A 17,020-nucleotide genomic window follows, 5' to 3' on the forward strand; every position below is an offset into this window, starting at 1 on the left:
TAGTGAGGTATTGGTGCAGACTGCTAAAAAAGCTGCCATGGAGTACAATTCAGAACATTAGAGTGACACTTTGTGTTTTTGTCGAACATTGGAGCTTTGTATTCATTCTGAAGGTTTATTGTTATTAATATTGAATAAAAAGTAACTTGGATATATCATTGTTAATTATCATTCAAATTCTCATCTCATCTCATTATCTCTAGCCGCTTTATCCTGTTCTACAGGGTCGCAGGCAAGCTGGAACCTATCTCAGCTGACTACGGGCGAAAGGCGGGGTACACCCTGGACAAGTCGCCAGGTCATCACAGGGCTGACACATAGACACAGACAACCATTCACACCTACGGTCAATTTAGAGTCACCAGTTAACCTAACCTGCATGTCTTTGGACTGTGGGGGAAACCGGAGCACCCGGAGGAAACCCACGCGGACACGGGGAGAACATGCAAACTCCGCACAGAAAGGCCCTCACCGGCCATGGGGCTCGAACCCGGACCTTCTTGCTGTGAGGCGACAGCGCTAACCACTACACCACCATGCCGCCCATCATTCAAATTTTAGGTAAATTATTTTAATTTGCATCTTATACGGATTTTATAAGGGAAATACGGATTTTGGAGGTTGGTTATACAGGTTTGATTGATCAAAGGTTGACATGTATGACATTGTTGCATGAAATTCAGATTTTAGACTGCATTTTGACAAGCCATGAAATTCATATGAAGTCAAATAATTTCCAAATTGCATGGTACAAAATCAAAATAATATTCCAATTGAGATTTTTGCATTTAAATTCAATTTTCTAATTGCATGATTTGAACTCGAGAGTTGACAGTTTGTGTTACCCACGTTCATGTAGTTGTATTGATGAGCATATGAAGGGCAAAAACCTTGATCGGAAATCTGATATTGTAAACTTAACAAAAGCAACCTACCTTGAGTTGCTGCAACATTGGTTCCATCTAGTGGGTTGACAATTCCAGGATAATCTTTTCCAAATGAGAGATGTTTAATATAATGGGTCATGTTGATCTATGGATATTTAAGAAAGTAAATTCACTTATACCAATGGTATGAATATTCTTAATATATTCTATCTGACTTTGTAAAATAAATAGAAACAAAGAAGCAAGCAAGGCTTACATTATCCAGTCCATAACTCTGCAAATCATGAACTGAGGAGGAAAAAAAAAAGTTTTGGCAAATATAACTTGTTTCCTTGTACAAAGTAATTCCTTGATTCTGATTAGTCAACAAAGTCACAATTCTGGAATGGAAGCAAAGCAAAATAAAACAGCGAGAAACCAAAGGCTTTCAAGTACAAAATATGAATGTATTTAGGGGACTATAATTCTATGTAAGGAAAAGATTGACTTACTTTCCACAGCATGAACTGCAGAAAGAAGAGAAAGGAGTCACGGTAATGTTTTTTTCCCCCTTTGGGAAACAAGTGTCCAAGAGGACATACCTAGTCTCATATAAAACTTAACATTTGTTTTACCCTTTCTTTTTAACGGGGAGCATCTCTTTTTTCTATAGCAATGAATAGCAATTGAAAAGATAACTAAACTACACTGAGTGTGTTTACTGTTTCTAATAGTAAACCTTGTGTAACGAATACAGTGTTATTGAAAATTCAGAAGAAGAAACCCCTATTTCCTGGGTTGATGGTTGAAAATATTCAAATACATAAATAAATATTTCTCATATCAGTAAAACAATTACATTTTGCTTATATATTTAACAGCTAACATATCACGGTATATACTTGAGAAACAGGTCTCGATATCAACCCAGGAAGTACATTCACCGGCCACTTTATTAGGAACTTGTTCTTGGCGCTAAGATTCCTGTTCTTGGCTGGCAGGAGTGGAACCCAATGTGATCGTTTGCTGTTGCATGCCGAGATGCTTTTCTGCTCACCACGGTTGTAAAGAGTTACTGTGAGTTGCTACAGTATATCCTTCCTGGCAGCTTGAACCAATCTGGCCATTTTCCTCTGACCACTCTTATCAACAACAGCAGGCGTATGGGTGTTTCTAATAAAGTGGCCGGTGAGTGTATTTTTTCCCCCAAATACAGCATGTTTCAAGGTCACAACACAATAGTCTATGGTTATTCGGACACAGAAATTATTTTATTTTTTCATTTTTCACATGGCACATACCATTTTGATTTGTTCAGACTCAACAGATTTTACTTCTACCATAAATCTGCAATCAACTGACCGAGTTTCAATTTTTCAGAATTATATAACTGTTTTCAGTCATACAGATTATATTTTTTACTGTCAATTGTGTTTTGGTGGCACACCATCAAGATGCTGAAGGACACTTTCACACAGACCTTGGGTACAGCCTTCTTGAACTTTTTATTAATTTTGTTTTGAAACATGAAATATATGGCAATATTATCAGTCATTTTTTAACATCAGTAAACCAATTTCTCTGGTGTTCTTACACATTCTTGGTTCTATTTTTTTTTTTAGAACTATGGGCCAGTACCTACAGTTCAAACTGAAAGTAATGAAACGGCAAGGCAAATTGTTTTCCTTCTTTCTTTTCTACACACTGAAGACATTTAGGTTTGAGATCAAAAGATGAATATGAGATATGTGTTCGGACTACCGGCTACCCACAGCACAGAGGTGGACATGGAGCAATACGCAGCCATTGTGCTTTTCTATATCAACAGCTGTGTGGACAACGCCACAGTGGACAAGAAAATAAAGATGTTTCCAAACCAGAAACCGTGGATGAACAAAGCGCACAATAATGCCTTTAAATCAAACCAGGCCATTAAAGTGTATGTAATGCCTCTAAACCCTGCTTTTTTCCTTGGACAAAGCGACAATCATTATGTTGATTGACCATGTGTTTTCGAACCATAGCTGATCCAAAAGGCCATAAATTAATGGGAAATCAATAAGATTAGCTGATTTTCACGGAATCTGCCGAGACTCATCCGGAAGATGTCACATGTGCAGCAAGGATCCAGGTGTCAGTTTCATTCCCGTGTGCAACAGTGGTTAGACCAGTCTCGATATGGAATCACGTTTTGGAGAGAATTCTGATAGTGATTGGGATCCTTATATGTCGGGTGAAGGGGCAGAAGATTATAAAGGATATTCCAGAGTAAATGGTTATCTTTCCAAGCCCCCAAAACGAGAAACTGACAGTTCACGACAGTCCCACTCATCGCTGATAGCGCATCACTAGCCAGAGAGAATTGGAAACACAGATTGGTTTATTAATAAAATACGTTTATTAATAAAAAGTGACAAACAGGCAAACAATCCAAAACGGCAGGCAAGATCATAAAGGAGAAACAAGAAATGGGTTGGACGAGGCACAGAGTATCACAGGCACAGACCAAAAACAGTAACTAGGAACAGGGATTGGAAAACCAGGAGCTCAACACGGAGAAAAAAGGCTCGGCAAAGTGTACAAACGTCATGTAATACTTCGCACCAAGTGTGCGTTGACAGACTCCTTTTATAGGCACACTGATGCGTCTTAATCACGCGCAGGTGTGCATAACTAACAGCGCATGTGTGAGCGTCTACTTGGCGCGCGAGCAGTCCAGAACGCGCCCGAGAGTCCTGCTGGTGCGCACGCCAAAGCGTGCAGGACTGACACAGTGTAATTATTGAAAGAAAATATGAAGTTGATAATAGGGGAATTGACAAACTGTCCAAATGCCAGATCAAATGTAATTTATTAAATCAATGGGTTTCTTTTTGCTCCAATAATTCTCTGGTTGTGATTCTGTCTTGATTTGTGTAGATGCAATGGCATGGTGCAACAGCTGGAAAATTTAATTAGATTTCTATCAATCATATACAAGTACATGTACCACTACATGTACTAATACATCTAATTATAATCTTATAATAGATAGAAATACGCAAATATTAGTGTCCATCATTTCATGCCTTGTCTTTAACAGCAATGTAAATATATTCTAATCAATCTAGATCATTAGCTGGTGGTTATTAACTGATAACAATTAAAAAAAAAATATGCATATTTACACAGGCTGTCATCAACTTGTCCACAGCTCTTCTCTTCTTGACAGGAGGTGTAAGTTTCGTTTGCACAAACCTCACCCACTGTCACTTTAGATTAGTGTCTTTTCTTGGAAATTCATGAACTGAATGTCCTGCTGTATATGGATTTGAACATCCAAACACAACGCAGTGCTTTTCCATCATTATTTTTGGAAAATTCCAACAACAATATCCAATTTCTTTGAGTAAACAAGCTCGGAGTCAGATGAATGGAAATGACCCAGATAACCGGGGTTCCATGTGTGACTTCATGCGAGATTTGCCCTGAGGCAAGACTGCCTTCTTCCGGGATCCGGAAGCTGCGATTTATCGATAGTTTTGTGCGTGATGATAAAATCTCATCTCATCTCATTATCTCTAGCCGCTTTATCCTGTTCTACAGGGTCGCAGGCAAGCTGGAGCCTATCCCAGCTGACTACGGGTGAAAGGCGGGGTACACCCTGGACAAGTCGCCAGGTCATCACAGGGCTGACACATAGACACAGACAACCATTCACACTCACACTCACACCTACGGTCAATTTAGAGTCACCAGTTAACCTAACCTGCATGTCTTTGGACTGTGGGGGAAACCGGAGCACCTGGAGGAAACCCACGCAGACACGGGGAGAACATGCAAACTCCGCACAGAAAGGCCCTCGCCGGCCACGGGGCTCGAACCCGGACCTTCTTGCTGTGAGGCGACAGCGCTAACCACTACACCACCATGCCGCCCCTGATAATAAAATAACAAATAATTAATTTTTTTTTCTCCCTGCTTTATTAATTCATTTTGGTCATTACTAATGATATATAGGCGGCATGGTGGTGTAGTGGTTAGCGTTGTCGCCTCACAGCAAGAAGGTCCGGGTTCAAGCCTCGTGCCCGGCGAGGGCCTTTCTGTGCGGAGTTTGCATGTTCTCCCCGTGTCTGCGTGGGTTTCCTCCGGGTGCTCCAGTTTCCCCCACAGTCCAAAGACATGCAGGTTAGGTTAACTGGTGACTCTAAATTGACCGTAGGTGTGAATGTGAGTGTGAATGGTTGTCTGTGTCTATGTGTCAGCCCTGTGATGACCTGGCAACTTGTCCAGGGTGTACCCCGCCTTTCGCCCGTAGTCAGCTGGGATAGGCTCCAGCTTGCCTGCGACCCTGTAGAACAGGATAAAGCGGCTACAGATAATGAGATGAGATGAGATAATGATTCATTTTAAAGTATTACAAAAAGGCATTAAATACACTTTAAAAGCATAAAAAAGGTCGAAGGCATTCACAGACAATGTGAAGAGGACCACTTAAATGGTGCTGACACTTAGCATGTGACTAGACATCAGTTCCATCACCAACTCCAAGAGTAACCCTGCCTGTCCTCCCGATGTCGTCACACTGTCCAATGAGCTCAACACCTTCTTCGCTCGCTTTGAAAAGGGCAACAATGGGACGAATGCAAGAATCCTGACCACAGAGGATGAGTAGATACTCAGACTGACCACACATGATGTATGGTGCGTGCTGCAGAAGGTCAACCCTTGCAAAGTTGTGGGCCAAGACAGTGTTCCAGGATGGGTACTTAAAGACGGTGCTGAACAGTTAGCAGAGGTATATACAGGAATTTTCACCCTGTCTCTATCTCTGGCAACAGTCCTGAAGAAAACAAACATCATCAATCTGAGAATGACTACCGCCCAATTACCCTCTCACCGACAACGAAATGTGTCACAAGACTGGTCCTCTCCTACATCAAAGCCATCATCTCTGCCTCTCTATACTCACACAGAACTAACAAATCCACAGAGGATGCCATCTCTCTGGCTCTTCACTCCATCCTGCCTCACCTGAAGAGACAGGATGCATACACTCACTGGCCACTTTAATAGGAACTTGTTCTTGATTCTAAGATTCCTGTTCTTGGCTGGCAGGAGTGGAACCCAACGTGGTCTTCTGCTGTTGCATGCTGAGGTGCTTTCCTGCTCACCACGGTTGTAAAGAGTCGCTATGAGTTGCCATATCCTTCCTGGCAGCTCGAACCAATCTGGCCATTTTCCTCTGAGCTCTCTTATCAACAAGGCGTTTCCACCCACAGAACTGTCACTCGCTCAATGTTTTTTGCTTTTCGCACCATTCTGTGTAAACTCTAGAGACTGTTATGTGTGAAAACCCCAGGAGATCAGCGGTTTCTGAAATATTCAAATCAGTCCATCTGGCACCAACACCCATGCCACAGTGAAAGTCACAGAGATTACAATTTTTCCCATTCTCATGTTTGAAGTGAACATTTACTGAAGCTCTTGATTTGTATCTGCATGATTTTATGCACTATGCTGCTGTCAAGGGACTGGCTGATGAGATAACTGCATAAAACAGCAGGTGTATGGGTGTACATGAGGATGCTATTTGTGGACTACAGCTGTTTTCCATACGGTCATCCTCAGCAAGCTCACTTCCAATCTCCATGAGCAAGGCATCCTGAACTTTCTCTCAGATTGTCCTCAGGCAGAGAGACTGGTTCCCCACCTGTCCTTGACTATAACTCTGAGTACCGACACACCACAATGACACAAATTGAGCCCCATCCTCTGCTCCCGCTTCACACATGACTGCATTACATACCATTCAGTGACTTTAGGGGCACTTTGTGGTTACTCTCAATATTGATGCCCCTAAAATCACTGAATCATTGAAATTGAAAAGGATACCTCCACCCCTGCACAGGTACTCTCAGGTGATCATGTCAGGGCAAAATTGGCCTTTGGTTATTTACTCTTTACATTAATGTTATAGAAAACATATTGCTCTCAATGGTGCATTTTGCCCATGTTCAGGGTGGAAAATAAAAAAGAAAGATTCGAGTAAGACAAGCCAAATTGGTGTTTTTAAAAAGAAGGGATCATGGAGAATAAAGAAAAAAATATTTTAAAAATCTGCGCACATTCCCACAAGGTGTTACGGTGCTCTGAAAATGACATCCAAAATGATTTGTCAGACTTGTGAGGTCTTCTGTTCAAACACTGATAGAGTTTCCTTTCTGTTTATTGCTTTTTTTGAGAGTGTTTCTACTTATCTCAATAAGGGAAAAAAATCAAGAGCCTATGTTGGGTAAAAATGTCTTCTGAAGGCCTAAACAGAGCACAGCCAAAATCTCCAATAAAATTTTGATCATCTTTGAGGGAGTGCTATGACCATGCAGGATCATCCAGACCCAAAACGACAGTTTTGCTACATACTATTCCTATTTATGTACCAGCATGCAAAATTTGAGCCTCCTACATGGTTTAGTTCTTGAGCTATGGGCCTGTGAACTTTGACAAAAAAAAAAAAAAAAAGAGTCTGAACAAAATTGACACCCCCCTCCCCCAGTAAAACTGGCTGTAACATGGAAAGTATACATCTTACATTCAAATAAATTTACAGTGTTTCTCCTAGGTAACATGGGTACATCCGGTGATTTTTTTCAGAATTTTTTGAGACCTAAGTGCGCGGGCCCCGGTTGAATTGACGTGGAATAACCCAGGAACTAATCATCAACCCATCCACACCATGGTCTATTTGACCTCTTTCCATCTGGCAGATGATACAAGGCCATCTATGCTTGCACCTCCAGGCTGAGAAATAGCTTCTTTCCCAGAGCTCTGAATCAGTCCACCAAGACCCCCCTCCATACACTGTCTAAACAGACCCCCCAAAACTGTCTGCCTCATTTGACTTTTATACATACACACAGGCCCGCCGACGGGGGGGACAAACGGGTATGTTGTCCCGGGCCCAGGAATGGGGAGGGCCCAGAACTGGGCTCTCATGAAGTTGCGATTAAATTATTTAATTTCATTTCAAAATGTGTTGATTTGGGGGAGAAATGTGCTATATTTGCATTCAATAAATGATTTCTAGATCTTTTGCCTTTACTGTCTTTGAAAAAGGCGTCAAGAACCCCCTACCACCCCTAATGCAAAAATGGTTTGGTCTGACTCTTTGATTAAGGGGAAAAAACGACATCGTTCGATCATAGCGCTTCGACAATCAGCGTGCGTGCCATTTGCCAACATGCACAAGTCAGGAGCACAGAAAAGAAAAGAGAAAAAGAGAGGAAGAAACCAAGAGACTCAGGGGCTCACTGCATAAATATTTTAAAAAAGATTCAGATGATGCAGCAGGTACTAGCAAAGGCAGTGGGGCAGCTGAGCCAGGTAAGACACAGCCAACTTTTTCCAGCCCCGTAAAGTAACCCCAACCAAGGCACGCGCAGCACGCAATTCATGTTACAAACGAGGGGAGAGCAAGTCACACTGAACACCATATCAAATGCACAGGGCATTGAATCATTTCATAACCACAACGGCTTAATAACATTGTGTTTCATATATCTGATTGAAGCTAAGAATATTCACATTAGCCCGCAATCATATCCCGCCGTTTCTCGAGCGGTGTGTTCTTCTCTGCTTTTCACACTGGACAGTACGCACGCACAGTATACTATGTTCGCCCCCAGCCCTGCCTGAAATCCCCCGTCCATCGCTGCTCCTTCAAGAGCACCCCAATCGCATGACTATAGTAGACTATCCACGAGTTTAGGAAGGCATTGCGGGGGCTGTCGCATGCAGGCTTGGGGCGTAACGGAATACATTTAATGGCGTTCGGTTAAAGGATACAAAATAACAGTAACCGCTTATTCCGTTACAGTACAGGGGGGAAAGATTCAGTGAAGTTGGGGATTACTTCACAGGATCACAATGTGTGTGAGGTTGCTGGTTTTGGGCTTTTTTTTCAAGCCTGCATTTTACATTGGCTTTTCGTTTGCTACCTGTGCTCAAACATGTCACAGGAGAGGCTCAATGGGCTGGCAATGCTCTCTATAGAGCACGAACTTTTTGTCCCGGGCCCAGCCAAAGCTGTCAGCGGCCCTACATACACACATTGCACTATGACACCAATAAACTATACAGTAACGCAGAGGTTCACTTGACTTGTTGTTCTTCATTGTGTGTACTATATGAGCTGCTGGTGTTCAGTATCTAGATCATTTGCTGTTTACAGAACCTGCACTTCACTTGCACCTTGCACTTTGAACTTCTCTGGACAAGACTATTACCTGTCACATCTATGGATAGCACTACAACACAATGACAGCTGTTACAGTTAATAACCTTATTTCTCAAGGAATAATATATTTATCTACATTGTTATTTATAAAGACTCCAGATCTACGTTTCCATACCCAGTTGCACTACTGTTACATGACTTCCAACACTGTTTACACTGCCTATAATGTTACTTCATTGAGTGTTTTGGCATGTTCTTTGACTTCGTGATGCTTTCTATTGTCATATTCCCTTCTTCTTTGTTTTAATCTATTCTGCTGTATTGTCATGACTGTCTATTCTTTTTCTACAAACTAAAAAGAATATGTGTAGCGTTTTGTCATATTCTTTTCTACATCTTCACATGCTTTCTATGATCATATTCCCTTCTGTTCTCTTATAATATACTCTACTATATTGTCCTAATGTCTATATTGTTATTATTATTATGCTCTCTTCTGTTCTGTGCACACGCACTCTATTCTCTATGTTCTATCTTAATATACTGTATACTAATTTGTCATATTCTATTCTCTCCTAAGTTATCCTACTCTATCCTATTCTATTCTCTATTTCTATCCATAACGCATTATACTGTCATTCTTAGTCCTGGGTATGACTTTAAATTGCATCCGGTGGTGAGTCTCGGGTCCAGGAGGACTTGAGTATTGGGGAGAGTGGAGTTACCCCTGAATCACCATTGCTCCCAGGTCAACTCTGACCTGGAATGGTAGCACCTGCCTGGGTTCCAGCTATGGGTTAAACAGTACATCACCAACAAGGTGCTGGCAGCAGGGCGCTTTTTGGTGCAGTGTGGCAGATGAACCCCGCAAGGTCAATGGCACACCACCTGATGCCATGTGGAAGAGCCACTCAAATGGCCAACGGATGGCATCACTCGGCAAGTCAGTTGTCACTGTGGGGCAACTTCCATATCCGTCAGGTCTGTGGCACTTTTGTGTACCACTTGCCATCAGGTCTGGAGGTCCAGAGAGACAACACGATGGGGGCATGACATCGTTTGTCTTACCTTAATGTGCAAGGCCTTTCATTAGGAAAGGAGAATAAGTCTAGTGCGCTCTGGTGCAGGCCTCGTGGCCCATCTGCGTTTCTGAACATCCTAATGAAGCAGTCATCACCAGCGATGGACAATCGAAGACGAATGTTACTTCATTGCTAAAGATGAGCACACAGAATATACTGTGTATTCAACTTTTTTTATTTCTTATATAGCATCTTGTAAGGAAGTTGCAAACCTAATTTCACTGTACTTGTGCAGCGAGAATCAAGATATTCTATATACACTCACCGGCCACCTTATTAGGTACACCTGTTTAACTGCTCCTTAACACAAATATCTAATCAGCCAATCACATGGCAGCAACTCAATGCATTTAGGCATGTACACATGGTCAAGACGGCCTGCTGAAGTTCAAACTGAGCATCAGAATGGGGAAGAAAGGTGATTTAAGTGACTTTGAAAGTGGCATGGCTGTAGGTGCCAGACAGGCTGGTCTGAGCTTCAGAAACTGCTGATCTACTGAGATTTTCATGCACAACCATCTCTAAGGTTTATACAGAATGTCCAAAAACAAAAAAATATCCAGCGAGCAGCAGTTCTCTGGGTGAAAATGCCTTGTTGATGCCAGAGGTCAGACGAGAGTGGCCAGACTGGTTCGAGATGATAGAAAGGCAAGAGTAAATCAAATAACCACTCGTTATAACCAAGGTATGCAGAAGACCATCTCTGAATGCAGAACATGTCAAACCTTGAAGCAGATGGGGTACAGCGGCAGAAGACCACACTGGGTGCCACTCCTGTCAGGTAAGAGGCTACCTGAGGCTACAATTTGCACAGACTCACCAAAACTGGACAATAGAAGATTGGAAAAACGTTGTCTGGTCTGATGAGTCTCGATTTCTGCTGTGACATTTGGATGGTAGGGTCAGAATTTGGCGTAAACCTGAAAGCATGCATCCATCCTGCATAGTATCAATGGTTCAGGCTGGTGGTGGTGGTGGTGTAATGGTGTGAGGGATTTTTTTTTTGGCACACTTTGGGCCCCTTGGTAGCAATTGAGCATCATTTAAAAGCCACGGAATACCTGAGTATTGTTACTGACCATGTCCATCCCTTTATGACCACAGTGTACCCATCTTCTGGTGACTACTTCCAGCAGGATAACGTGCCATGTCACAAAGCCCAAATCATCTCAAACAGGTTTCTTGAACATGACAATGAATTCACTGCACTCAAATGGCCTCCACAGTCACCAGATCTCAGTCCAATAGAGCACCTCTGGGATGTGGTGGAATGGGAGATTTGCATCATAGATGTGCAGCTGACAAATCTGCAGCAACTGCGTGATGCTCTTCTGTCAATATGGACCAAAATTTCTGAGGAATGTTTCCAGCACCTTGTTAAATCTATGCCACGAACAATTAAGGCAGTTCTGAAGGCTACTGTAAATGGGGTCCGACCCAGTACGAGCAAGGTGTACCTAATAAAAGTGTCTGGTGAGTTTATTCTATACTCATCTTCTTCATCTTTTGATCTCAAATATAAATGTCTTTAGTATAAAACAAAAAGAAAAGACTTGACCTTGCCATTCTAATACCTGGTGGAGAAGAGGACTCAGAGGGGACTGTATAATTTAAGGCTGTAGTGTTGAAAGCCTATATTGAATTCTACAGTCTGTTCAAACTTTAACAAAAAATAAAAAATGTACTCAATTCCTTTCACATTTGTTTTTCAGTACAGAACATCAAAAAATTGTCTTCCCACCAGAAATGGACTAATCATGGTTCACTTGGATGAAGACCAAGACCCCTGACGGGACAACAGGGCTCAATTGTTCAGTGTTCACACCTGTCAAAATGAATTAAACTAAAGAAAACAATTTGATTGGTCTACAAAACAAGATAGGTGTAAAAGCACCCTTGAAAAAGAACAAATAAACAGGCAGCACATGGCAGTGGGAGGGATTTACATGCACATGTAGTCTGACCTCAACCTAAACATAGACCACAGACAAATGAAGGATGCTCTACAGAATCTAATTTATAACTTATTGTATTTTTGTTAGCCTAGGAATGAGGTGGTGATTACATGCACACACAAGCTATTCTGTAGAACATTATCTTATAAACTAGATTTTTTTTCCCCAAAATGACTGATTCTATTCCTATCCTGTCTGCTAAAATACCGAGTTAAAATCTGAATAACTAGTTGTCTGAAAATCCGAGTCCGCTGCTACCACAGACCAAGGCTAAATCTGTGCCGATATCAAAGTAAACTGGGATCAGCACTCACCATGAACATGAGACTGCTGAAAGCTCTTTCCAGGGGCAAAGTGGAAATTACCAGCCACCTAAAGCAAGAAATTAATTTATTCATAACTTTTATCTAAGGCAACTTCCATTCTACAGTGTTCCAGCTAGTTTATTTTAACAGGCGCTACACCCAAATTTATATGAGCCATACTCATAATTTTCCAGAACTTTCCAAGTGCCCAGCACATATGTTCCAGCACGGCAAAAAAACTGTGCCCGAACGAGTATTGCCGATTAGCAATGAAAGTAACACGTTGATCAATCACAAAACTATTAGCGCGGGATCATAGACGTGCTCTCGCGACTATTTTGTCTTATTACAATAATGTGTCAGTGAAGCAAGGTACGTTTGAAAAGCAGCAATGCCTACAAAGGTGAAAAAAAAAAGAATTGGTAAAAGCAGCAAGGGGCTCACTGAACCTGGCATCTCTGTTTGCCAGAACGTACGGTAAGTAGATCTAGAAGTTCAGGACTGAAGACATTCAGTCAAAAGTCAGGACTGATGGAGCTATAGAAAATCTAGTCACTAACATTAATGTGTTAAACTAGATCAAATAAAACATTAATATCCCGAACTAAGGGGCGGCACGGTGGTGTAGTGGTTAGCGCTGCCACCTCACAGCAAGAAGGTCCGGGTTCGAGACCCGTGGCTGACGAGGGCCTTTCTGTGCGGAGTTTGCATGCTCTCCCCGTGTCTGCGTGGGTTTCCTCCGGGTGCTTCGGTTTCCCCCACAATCCAAAGACATGCAGGTTAGGTTAACTGGTGACTCTAAATTGACCGTAGGCGTGAATGTGAGTGTGAATGGTTGTCTGTGTCTATGTGTCAGCCCTGTGATGACCTGGCGACTTGTCCAGGGTGTACCCCGCCTTTCGCCCGTAGTCAGCTGGGATAGGCTCCAGCTTGCCTGCGACCCTGTAGAACAGGATAAAGCGGCTAGAGATAATGAGATGAGATGATATCCCGAACTAATATTGAGGATCAATTAATACTATTATTAGTAGTATTATCTAACGTTGGACTGCCATGCAAATGCACGTGGACAAAAGTGACAGTTTGAGGCGCGCCAAGCGAAAACACGCACTGACGTGACGTTATGAAGCATTGTATTAAACTGGTTAACTAAGAAGTTTCAGATTTGCTTACTTTATTTTACAAAAGTAATCTACCTTGCATAGCTTCCCAGTATGGCTATTTTTGCATGACAGATTCTTTGTCTATAGTGATGGGCGCAAAAATTGCCTGTGATAATCATTGGCACTCTGCCCTCTTGGAAAGCTAGCAGGAACACTGTTCTATGTCATGAACATACATTGTTTTCAGTGTATGTTTTGTACCTTATTGACCTCCAGGAAGCCGTAGACCTGGCAACCTTCATTCTTCTGCTCTTGCATCTTCTGACTGAAGCCTTCTCTCTTGCACTGCTCAATGGTGTCGGGCGTCTTAAAGGCCCAGCCACGGCGACGGTATGCCTCACGCACATCATCGCATGTGTTACAGCACCTAAATGTTAGTAAGAAGGTCAGTAGTCTTTAGAGTTCTTTTACGGTCTCATCCATTAGCAACATTACATTATTTGTTACATTAAATAGTAAAGTGTTCTCTTCCTGTCATGGGAAAATAGACAGTTGGAATCCGAATGTCATAGCCATCTGTGGCCAGGAGTCCAAGAGAGCAAAATTGGCCTTGGGAGTGATGGCATTACTCTCTCCCTGTCAATCAGAGTGACACTAGCCAATCTGTGAGTTCATGTATGCAGAAGAGGGCAGTTAGCACTTTCCTCCAAGAGTTTTCAGCTGCCCTGATGTAACATGAGCAGCCAGTTGAAAAGGCACAGTGGCTTGGATGGACCACATGCTAGCCTTCACACGCCCCACATCATGAATTCTGCCAATTATCAGCATATATTAGTCTAAACTCAGTTGCTTCTATCAGGATGCTGACTTGGCAGTAGATAGAGCTTTAAAGATAAGGATACCAAACACACATCCAAATAAACAAAGGAACTTAAACCTATTAGTTTCCAAGCTAGAGAAGATGAAACAACTCTGAAACTCTTAAATCTCCCAGTCATCATCTAAGTATCCAACATAAATATTTGTATAGAGGGATCTACACCAAACATGTGCACATATGCCCACCCACTTCTTTTGGAAAAGTGCAACAAATGGAATGGCATTGTTTTAATGAATTTTAACAAAAACCTTGCCAGCTAAGTGTGGATATAATTGATTCAGTTTGTGATCAGGTCCCAGTTGGCAAAATGTCTGCATAGACACACAAGTGGTACAACAGAAATGTGGTCTGGTGATGGCAAGTTCAAACCATGGCAATGCTACAGCCATCTACAGTATACACCGTACTTCTTATTGCAGAACAGACTGTCCTGGCTGTGGTCTCTCCCCAACCAATTGTTCATCCACATCTGAACTTATTTCTGTATAATACAGTACAGAAACAACCACCACAGCCACTTGCTCAGACTCCATATTGACATTCATGAAAAAGTTTAAATATTTTAATGACTTAATAAAAACACAAAGAAGGAACTAAGTTAACATGACAGAACTGACGGTATTATTTCCTGTTAAGAGCAGTCGAATGAAGAGTGACGACAAGGCTCGTGTGTAAATGCCGCAAGTGACTTTTACCTCAAGTGGTGAAACAGAAAACGAGGTGGAAAACGCTGATAAAGTAATACAGACATTTAGGCACTGTCTAAAAATGGAGCTCCTGATGAGTGTATGAGCAAAATATTTGCAAGGGCACAAAATCAACCTGAATAGAATAATAATATTATAGCACATGAACCACTGAATCGTGTAGTGTCATATATTTCTTGTCAAAAGATTGCTGCATCGTCTTCTGACCGTGATACCAATAATGAGATATGCATCGCACTTCTCATTCTCATTATCTCTAGCCGCTTTATCCTGTTCTACAGGGTCGCAGGCAAGCTGGAGCCTATCCCAGTTGACTACGGGCGAAAGGCGGGGTACACCCTGGACAAGTCGCCAGGTCATCACAGGGCTGACACATAGACACAGACAACCATTCACACTCACATTCACACCTACGGTCAATTTAGAGTCACCAGTTAACCTAACCTGCATGTCTTTGGACTGTGGGGGAAACCGGAGCACCCGGAGGAAACCCATGCGGACACGGGGAGAACATGCAAACTCCACACAGAAAGGCCCTCGCCGGCCCCGGGGCTCGAACCCAGGACCTTCTTGCTGTGAGGCGACAGCGCTAACCACTACACCACCGTGCATCGCACTTACGAATACATATTTATTCCTTTCTTTGACACCGCATGCCATGCGCCAGAAACAAAACCATGACATTTATTATGGTGTTACTCTGCTGGGTATCTAGTGGACAGCAGTGAAGCAGCGCTGTCACTTTAGATCATTACTATATAGTTACGATTGAATATCAAACTTGATATACACTACCGTTCAAAAGTTTGGGGTCATTTTGAAATTTCCTTATTTTTGAAAGAAAAGCACTGTTCTTTTCAATGAAGATCACTTTAAACTAATCAGAAATCCACTCTATACATTGCTAATGTGGTAAATGACTATTCTAGCTGCAATTGTTTGGTTTTTGGTGCAATATCTCCATAGGTATATAGAGGCCCATTTCCAGCAACTCTCACTCCAGTGTTCTAATGGTACAATGTGTTTGCTCATTGCCTCAGAAGGCTAATGGATGATTAGAAAACCCTTGTACAATCATGTTAGCACAGCTGAAAACAGTTGAGCTCTTTAGAGAAGCTATAAAACTGACCTTCCTTTGAGCAGATTGAGTTTCTGGAGCATCACATTTGTGGGGTCGATTAAATGCTCAAAATGGCCAGAAAAATGTCTTAACTATATTTTCTATTCATTTTACAACTTATGGTGGTAAATAAAAGTGTGACTTTTCATGGAAAACACAATTGTCTGGGTGACCCCAAACTTTTGAATGGTAGTGTATGTCAAACAGTTGTCTGGTTACATCCATCATGTCCACGCGCACTGGAGCTCAGAGCGCAGAGCCAGACTGCAAAGTGTGCGCATGCCATTAGGACTAATTACCATGCACCTGTTCCTGATTAGCGTGCAATCACAGCGCATACATATAAGGACTCTCAATAACACAAAGACTTTGCAAAATCCTTGTATTTTGTATTGTCTGCTGGTTTTGACACTGTTTTTGGACTTTAAGTACTGCATTATTTCTGATATCCTATCTGTGCCTCACTAGACCACTGCCTATTTTTTGACTCTGCCTTTGTCTACATTTCGGATCCGTCTGCTAGTGTGACTTCAATAAAACATCCGTCTACCACCCTTACATGACAGACAAGCTAGTGGACTAATAAAACTGTTTTAACTTGTTTTATATGAAACAGTCATGAATAATTTTCTGTAAAATGTATTAGTAAATAATCCCACACTATTTTTTAAAAAGTACATTAAAAATAAGCGCTGGATAAAAACCCATCTATCTTATGTAAATAAAGATACAAATTTCATTATCTGGTGATCAAGTGCTTGAGATACGTTGCCTAACACTTACGGTT

The 17,020-nt window shown here is 41.9% G+C and overlaps 1 protein-coding gene across 2 annotated transcripts in view; it reads right to left on the minus strand.

Moving 5' to 3' along the window:
* Nucleotides 1–17,020, minus strand: part of ergic3 (ERGIC and golgi 3) — a 53,745-nt gene that overhangs the window by 9,414 nt on the left and 27,311 nt on the right. The window contains exons 6-10 of one of the 2 annotated variants that reach the window (XM_060919209.1): nt 13,788–13,953; nt 12,433–12,490; nt 1,379–1,393; nt 1,144–1,175; nt 936–1,032 (exon numbers count right to left, since the gene is read on the minus strand). In XM_060919209.1, coding sequence (XP_060775192.1) covers nt 936–1,032; nt 1,144–1,175; nt 1,379–1,393; nt 12,433–12,490; nt 13,788–13,953 — 368 coding nt within the window. The remainder of the gene's footprint in view (nt 1–935; nt 1,033–1,143; nt 1,176–1,378; nt 1,394–12,432; nt 12,491–13,787; nt 13,954–17,020) is intronic. The other variant, XM_060919210.1, reaches the window with a different exon arrangement.

Source organism: Neoarius graeffei, chromosome 4 (assembly GCF_027579695.1).
Source record: "Neoarius graeffei isolate fNeoGra1 chromosome 4, fNeoGra1.pri, whole genome shotgun sequence".
Classification (NCBI taxonomy): domain Eukaryota; kingdom Metazoa; phylum Chordata; class Actinopteri; order Siluriformes; family Ariidae; genus Neoarius; species Neoarius graeffei.